The sequence below is a fragment of the Oncorhynchus clarkii genome, chromosome 9 (genome assembly GCF_045791955.1).
Source record: "Oncorhynchus clarkii lewisi isolate Uvic-CL-2024 chromosome 9, UVic_Ocla_1.0, whole genome shotgun sequence".
In the NCBI taxonomy this organism is placed as follows: domain Eukaryota; kingdom Metazoa; phylum Chordata; class Actinopteri; order Salmoniformes; family Salmonidae; genus Oncorhynchus; species Oncorhynchus clarkii.
In genome coordinates, this window is record NC_092155.1 from 43,954,464 (window position 1) to 43,963,302 (window position 8,839).

Here is an 8,839-nt window from a genome sequence, read left to right on the forward strand (position 1 = left end):
TATTGGTCCCAAGAAACAAAGAGATCTTCTGTTGAATCTGAGAATTAATCTTGATGGTTGTACAGTTGTCTCCAAAAAAATTGTGAAGGACCTCATCGTTACTCTGGACCCTGATCTCTCTTTTGACGAACATATCAAGACTGTTTCAAGGACAGCTTTTTTCCGTCTACGTAACATTGCAAAAATCAGAAACTTTGTCCAAAAATTCATCCATGCTTTTCTAGGTTAGACTAGGTCTAGGTTAGACTACTGCAATGCTCTACTTTCCGGCTACCCGGATAAAGCACTAAATAAACTTCAGTTAGTGCTAAACACGGCTGCTAGAATCTTGACTAGAACCAATAAATTTGATCATATTACTCCAGTGCTAGCCTCTCTACACTGGCTTCCTGTTAAGGCAAGGGCTGATTTCAAGGTTTTACTGCTAACCTACAAAGCATTACATGGGCTTGTTCCTACCTATCTTTCCGATTTGGTCCTGCCGTACATACCTACATGTACGCTATGGTCACAAGACGCAGACCTCCTTACTGTTCCTAGAATTTCTAAGCAAACAGCTTGAGGCAGGGCTTTCTCCTATAGAGCTCAATTTTTTTGGAATGGTCTGCCTATCCATGTGAGAGACACAGACTCGGTCTCAACCTTTAAGTCTTTATTGAAGACTCATCTCTTCAGGGGGTCCTATGATTGAGTGTAGTCTGGCCCAGGAGTGTGAAGGTGAACGGAAAGGGACTGGAGCAACGAACCGCCCTTGCTGTCTCTGCCTGGCAGGTTCCACTCTCTCCACTGTGATTCTCTGCCTCAAACCCTATTACAGAGGCTGAGTCACTGGCTTACTGGTGCTCTTCCATGTCGTCCCTAGGATGGGTGCGTCACTTGAGTGGATTGAGTCATTGACTTGATCTTCCTGTCCTGGTTGGTGCCTCCCCTTGGGTTTGTACCGTGGGGGAGATCTTCGTGGGCTATACTTGTCTCAGGATGGTAAATTGGTGGTTGAAGATATCCCTTTAGTGGTATCCTGCCTGTTGGCCCTGTCCAGGGGTATCGTCGGACGGGGCCATGGTGTCTCCCGACCCCTCCTGTCTCAGCCTCCAGTATTTATGCTGCAATATTTTATGTGTCGGGGGGCTAGGGTCAGTCTGTTATATATGGAGTATTTCTCCTGTCTTATCCGGTGTCCTGTGTGAATTTAAGTATGGTCTCTCTAATTCTCTCTCTCTTTTTCTCTTTCTTTCTCTCTTTCTTTCTCTGTCTCTCTCGGAGGACCTGCGCCCTAAGACCATGCCTCAGGACCTGGCCTGATGACTCCTTCCTGTCCCCAGTCCACCTGGTCGTGCTGCTGCTCCAGTTTCAACTGTTCTGCCTGCGGCTATGGAACACTGACCTTTTCACCAGACGTGCTACCTGTCCAAGACCTGCTGTTTTCAACTCTCTAGAGACAGCAGGAGAGGTAGAGATACTCTGAATGATCGGCTATGAAAAGCCAACTGACATTTACTACTGAGGTGCTGACCTGTTGCACCCTCTACAACCACTGTGATTATTATTATTTGACCCTGCTGGTCATCTATGAACATCTTGACCATGTTCAATGTATAATGTCCACCCGACACAGCCAGACTGGCCACCCCTCATAGCCTGGTTCCTCTCTAGGTTTCTTCCTAGGTCCTGGCCTTTCTAGGTAGTTTTTCCTAGCCACAGTGCAATTGTATTACTAAAGGATCATTTTTATACTTAAACAAATAGTCTGTGTTTCCTTTCTACTACCAATATGTATAAGTTTGATAATTATATAGACCTGATCATCTGTTGAAGAAATTGACCAACAAGACAACACAACTGATTGGCTCAAACACATTAAGAAGGAAAGAAATTCCACAAATGAACTTTTAACAAAGCACAACTGTTAATTGAAATGCATTCCAGGTGACTACCTCATGAAGCTGGCTGAGAGAATGCCAAGAGTGTGCAAAGCTGTCATCAAGGCAAAGGGTGGCTACGACATTGAAGAATCTCAAATACAAAATATATTTTGAGTTGTTTAACACTTTTTTGGTTACTACATGATTCCATATGTGTTATTTAATAGTTTTGATGTCTTCACTATTATTCTACAATGTAGAAAATAGTAACAATAAAGAAAAACCCTTGAATGAGTAGGTGTGTCCAAACTTTTGAATGGTTCTGTACATAGGTTTTGTCCAACCACAAATCAACAATAGGTTTCAAGGTTTTGGTTTATCAATCAGGAACCAATATTGAACTGACATCTCTATACCTTTAGGATAGGTGCTCCTCACAATCTAAATTTAGGTTTGTGAATATAGTCAATCAACCAATATGTTTTATATATTAACTAGAGTGGTCTTCTTTTTAACTTTGTGGATGACAAAGTTAGCCATACTACTGTTGTAATCAGAATGGATGTGGGTGGAGAACTTTGTGTAGATATATGACTCCGTACGACAGAGAAGATAAAACCAAAAATGCAATTTTAAGAAACGTAAAAGTTTTTAATTTATTTTCGAACACTTGATGGCATGTCACTCCAAATGGAGTGTCATTTAAACCAATAAAGGCAAACAAACTTTTCACAGAAAAGCTTTTTTCTTTACAAAACCTTTTGTGGAATACACAAAATCTATTTAGGAAAGGTGTATCTTCGAAGTTACAATGAACTTTTTAACATATTCTTTGAACATTGAATACTGTATTATCAATGACATTGATTTTACACAATCATAACATGATTTACATTCAGTGTAGATCCATTGGATCCATTTGTGTGATGATGTAGCTACATCAAATTGATACATTTTATCATTCAATGACAAAGAGTTTGACAAATTCTAACAAACAGGTGGTCACAGACCCAAAGAGTAGCAACTCAACATGGGTTAGAAATACAATGCAAGTATGTTATTACAATAATTTAACTCTGTACTGTCAGAGTTAAGGTTCTCAAATGAGAACATCAAATAAGAGAAACACTGTTATTAAATCAGTGTACATTTTCAAATACATAGTATGTATCCAGACCAATCTGAATCATTTCATAGAATCCTTCCTTTCAAAGGAATACTGGCGAAACATGCCCTTTCTTCATCTGGATGAAGACTAATGACATAGCATCTCTTGCCAAATGCAGAAGAAGTAGACCTCTGTCACTCCGAACACCACTGTCCATGCTTGTCAAAACATACACTGGCCTGTCTAATTCCGTTTGTCTGACATGAAAAGGTCTGAAGCGTTGCTCTACCAGGGCCTCCAGAGCGGATGGGAGATGGGTCTCATCACACCCTTGGTGGTGGCCTGGTCTATTGGGGAGCCCAGCGGGGAGAGGGACCTGGGAGCCTGGCTGTGTTGGCTGGATGTCTGCAGGCTGTGGAAGTGGGTCAGCAGCCTGCTGTGGGACTGTGTCTTCACCTCACACTGCGACAGGAAGCTGACAGCCTCCTGCACACAGTGAGAGTAGCTCCCATTGGCTACCACGGTGGAGGAACTCCCTGCCTGCTGCTGTCGGCTCAGGAAATAGACGGTCATCTCCAAGATGTCAGCCTTCTCCTGCTTGGAGTCAGGCTGCTGCAGGAGGAACTCGGGAGCCAGGAGGGACTTGAGCTGCTCGATGCTGGTGTTGATGCGATCTCTGCGCATCTTCTCCACAGCTGGCTTCTTTACCTGCACAAAGAGAAAACAAGGAACAGTTTAGTCAACTTGCCATGTATAATTAACAGCAATAGAATAAGATTGAAATGTACTGTATGAATGTATTCAAAGCATTTGTTTACCTTAGTAAGTGAGAGGTTCTGCTCAGAGTAGGTAATCTGTCTAGTCATTGTTGGTGCCATGGCTGTGGCAGTAGTAGTTCCGTTGAGCTGAAGTCTCATTAAAGAGCCAATTGGATATGTGCTGTCTTCCCTCTGGTTCTCCCTCCTATTTATACTCCTAAATCTCCACATGAATGTGTAGGTCTTGGGCTTGTTGGAGTTTCTCACAGCCTTGAGCCAATGGGAGGGGTGGGAGGGGCATTGCGAGATCCCGTGCTGCCACATGCTCAATTAAGTATTTATTGCTGGGAGGACAAAGAGTGTGCCTCTCGGGAGCAGGTTGATAGAGCACACAAAAAACTATACATACCTTGGCCTAAACATCAGCGCCACAGGTAACTTCCACAAAGCTGTGAACGATCTGAGAGACAAGGCAAGAAGGGCATTCTAAGCCATCAAAAGGAACATAAAATTTGACATGACAATTGGGATCTGGCTAAAAATGCTTGAATAAGTTATAGAACCCATTGCCCTTTATGGTTGTGAGGTCTGGGGTCCGCTCACCAACCAAGAATTCACAAAATGGGACAAACAAAAAATTGAGACTCTACATGCAGAATTCTGCAAAAATATCCTCAGTCTACAAAGGTAAAACACCAAATAATCCATGCAGAGCAGAATTAGGCCGATACCCACTAAATATCAAAATCCAGAAAAGATCTGTTAAATTCTACAACCACCTAAAAGGAAGCGATTCCCAAACCTTCCATAACAAAGCCATCACCTACAGAGAGATGAACCTAGAGAAGAGTCCCCTAAGCAAGCAGGTCCTGGGGCTCTGTTCACAAACACAAACAGACCACACAGTGCCCAGAACAGCAACACAATTAGACCCAACCAAATCATGAGAAAACAAAAATATAATTACTTGAAAAAAAAACAGAGCAAACTATAATGCTGTTTGGTCATTAACAGAGAATAGAATACCTGACCACTGTGAGCATAGCCTTGCTATTGAGAAAGGCCTCCCTCCGTAGGCAAACCTGGCTCTCAAGAGAAGGCAGGCTATGTGCACACTGCCTACAAAATGAGGTGGAAACTGAGCTGCACTTCCTAACCTCCTGCCAAATGTATGACCATATTAGAGACACATATCTTCCTCAGATTACACAGATCCACAAAGAATTCGAAAACAAACCCAATTTTGATAAACTCCCATATCTACTGGGTGAAATACCACAGTGTGCCATTCACAGCAGCAAGATATGTGACCTATTGCCACAGGAAAAGGGCAACCAGTGAAGAACAAATACCATTGTAAATACCACCCATATTTATGTTTATTTATTTTCCCTTTTGTACTTTAACCATTTGCACATCGTTACAACACTGTATGACAATTGTAATGTCTTTATTATTTTGGAACTTCTGTATGTGTAATGTTTACTGTTCATTTTTATTGTTTATTTCACTTTTGTATATTATCTACTTCACTTGCTTTGGCAATGTTATCATATGTTTCCCATGCCAATAAAGCCCCTTGAATTGAATTGAATAGATGGGGAGGGAGAGGGGCTGACATGGTGTCGTTATGGATCTGAGAAAGTGGTGACCCCAGAGGAAGGAGTTTGCTCATCTTCTGCCATTATCACAGAATAAAGAGTGAGCACAAAGTGTTTCGGCACAGGGCACACATACAGTAGGTGTGAGACTGAGAGATCTGGGGCAGGGCTGTGAGTCTAACAGCACATGGAGCTACTGTGTTGTCCACTAGCTTCATGGAGCAGGTTGTTTCCAATAGCCTAAATTGTTCATATCCATGAGCTATTCAAAATCCTTGGGTCTTTGGTGTAATGTCATGTAAAGATGTAATGATGTAATGATAGGACAACATTTATCTATCACTCCAGTGTTTCATTTGCTAAATTGTAATTACTTTGCTACTATGGCCTATTTACTGCCTTACCTCCTCATGCCATTTGCACACACTGTATATAGACTTTTTTTTCCTATTGTGTTATTGACTGTGCGTTTGTTTATTCCATGTGTAACTCTGTGTTGTTGTCTGTGTCACACTGCTTTGCTTTATCTTGGCCAGGTCGCAGTTGTAAATGAGAACTTGTTCTCAACTGGCCAACCTGGTTAAATAAAGGTGAAAAAAAAAATAATAAATAACGGTAGTCTTTGGTGTGGTCTGTATATTTGTCAGGTAATAGATTTCTGTGAGTTATAAACATTGCACAGTTGTAGCAGTTACTGCCATGAAAAGTCTTCACATCAACCCATTAATATATCCAGAATTTAGTTTTGGAAAGCTCCACATGTAGATATGGACTGTTACTCTCTTAGCACACTTTCACGTTTACTGATAGAAATGCAGGCACCACAACTTTTAGACACAAACACACACACAGCTGCCCGTCCTGCCTGCCGCTGGCTGCGTCCCAGTCACAAGCTCCCTTCCTACCCAAGTGGAACGTGAGAGCTGCCATGGTCCCGAGTTTCCCACACTTCAGTGTTAATGACACTGGGGCGGACACACAAAGGAAGTGTGCCCCGTCACACAAAGCTCAAGTGACCAAGGCCCTTCTACTCCCTCCTCCCTCCTGCCCAGCCACAGTGCAGTCAACCAGGCTCTCACAAGGCTTTCACAGGCACACCATCTGGACAGATGGGACACTATAATCACCCAATGGGCCACGTGAGACTTGTTCAGGGAGATGAAATAGAAAGCGTGAGAATGTAGGAAAAGGGCAAGTAAAAAGTCAAACTTCAAAGTCTTTTAGATATTATAATGACTTTTTGACTAAATATATGAAAATACAAGATAAAAAAACATGTTGTGTTATACTATTACCACCGAATCAAATAGTCAACACAAATTACTAATACCAATACCACCCTTATTACAATTGTATTAGCACTACAATGTCAATTTGTATTCAATTATTTTTATTTAATAGTTTATATGATGCAATGAAATGGATCTTACTTGAGTACTCTAGCAATGTTCACAGTAAAGGAATTTGGAGTGAAAATGCCTTTCTCTGCCATGGACACTTCATGCTTAACTTCTCCAATGAACATGTGAAATGTCCACAGACAGAGGATGTACTCCATGTTCTCACTACGTTCCCACCACGTATCAGTTGTAGTCAATGCTCATTGGTTAGTTCCCATCCATAACACATCATGCTACGAATGGGAGGGGGGAAGCGGGCATTTTTAAGGGCAGCTCCCACCTGTTCATTTGGATCAGGGCCATTGTATTGAATTAATTCAAGCAATTTGTGCACTTTCTATTGTCACGAGGGCCTCGTGATTGCTATACTATGAGAAGCTGCATCACATTAAAGCGTAGTGAGAGCTGATATAAAGGTAAAGGAAAATGAGGTTAAAAATCAGAGACATCGCACACTGAAAGCACACTGAGTCATCCTCATTTCAAAGCAGGCAATATACAAAAACCTTACAGCACATCCAACATAAGGGACGACATCAAATGGACCATATTGAACTGATGAGGATGTCTTTCAATTAAGCATACAGGAGCTATATGTTGTAGGGCTGTTTAACTCATGTTTCCTTTCTCTGCTCCCACACGGGTAAAGTTATGATCCTTGAGAGGAAATACACTGATAGGGTGGAGAAGCTTCGCACGGCACTCGAGAGCCAACTCCACAACAGGGTCTCCAGCACAGACTTTTTCTTCTCAGTCAGGAGGCCCCTGCTCTTCCACAACAACTACTCAAAGTACTTCAGAGATACTCTATGACTGTCTCCATTACCTGCTGAAGATATTGCCCCACTGTTGATCCAGTGTGGATCTCCATGGAAACACCAAGACCAGCAGTGGGACTGAGCATGGTAACACTGAGCAGTTTCTGTACCCTATGCAAAGTTACTCTCACACCAAATATGTCGTCATCTCTACACACCTGGAAGAGCTAAAGATTATTATTATATATTTTTTTAAATGTAACCTTTATTTAACTATTATTTGGACTATTTCAATTGATATGTACTATTTTGCAACTGAAATGATTGGGATAATTTTTCAACAATATGTGTATATATTTCCAGACATATATTTTTTAAACAATAGATTCAAAGTTAATGGTCTTTTGTAAAGACAGAGATTTTAGTCTGTGCTGTATGTATATGCCGTTCATTGTATGCCATTTTGTTTTAATATTTTTTTGCTGAGATGGTCACATGAAGACTACTCTCTGAGGAAAGAGTTATTACTGAAAACCATATTCCTGCATGTATACAAAGGAACAATGTGTTGAAATAAGTATAGGTTATGGTAGAGCTATGGTGGGCTCCCGAGTGGCGCAGCGGTCTAAGGCACTGCATCTTAGTGCTAGAGGCGTCCCTACAGACCCTGATTTGATTCCAGGTTGTGTCACAATCGGCCGTGATTGGGAGTCCCATAGGGCGTCGCACAATTGGCCCGGCATTGTTAGGGTTTGGCCGGGGTACAGTAGGCAGTCATTGTAAATAAGACTTTGTTCTTAACTGACTTGCCGAGTTAAATGAAGCTTAAATAATAGAGACTCGTGGTAGGTTAAATCACAAGGGAAATTATATTTTTGATATTCAATGTAAACATTTTGTTGTAAAAAAACTGATGATGTCTGCTTTTTTTGTTATTTTTGATGTTGTCAATTTCTGCACCATTGCTTACTAAATAACTTGACAACTTAAAATATTTTAAATCCACCAAAAATGACCTCAACATCTATGGATCAGGATTTCTTCAATAAGTGTTTCCCTAATAACCGGTAGTACATAATAGTTCTCAATTTTCAGCTCTACCAGCCCACCAGTCTTTGCATATGTCCATGTAACCTATTCATCCAAGCAGTCACAAATTCAACCCAACACACACACACACACACACACACACACACACACACACACACACACACACACACACACACACACACACACACACACACACACACACACACACACACACACACACACACACACACATACACAAAACACACACTGTTTGCATATTGCTAGTAGCCAAAACAAGCAAATGAGAGATGTAATGTTTATCT

The 8,839-nt window shown here is 41.4% G+C and overlaps 1 protein-coding gene across 1 annotated transcript; it reads right to left on the minus strand.

The window, feature by feature from the left end:
- Positions 1-3,047: 3,047 nt before the first annotated feature.
- On the minus strand, positions 3,048-3,880 carry LOC139417239 (transcription factor HES-5-like). The gene is made up of 2 exons (XM_071166486.1): positions 3,789-3,880; positions 3,048-3,678 (listed from the first exon to the last, which is right to left on the minus strand). The coding sequence occupies exons 1-2, from the start codon at positions 3,846-3,848 to the stop codon at positions 3,256-3,258; spliced, it is 483 nt and encodes a 160-aa protein (XP_071022587.1). The 5' UTR covers positions 3,849-3,880; the 3' UTR covers positions 3,048-3,255.
- Between the last annotated feature and the right edge of the window lie 4,959 nt (positions 3,881-8,839).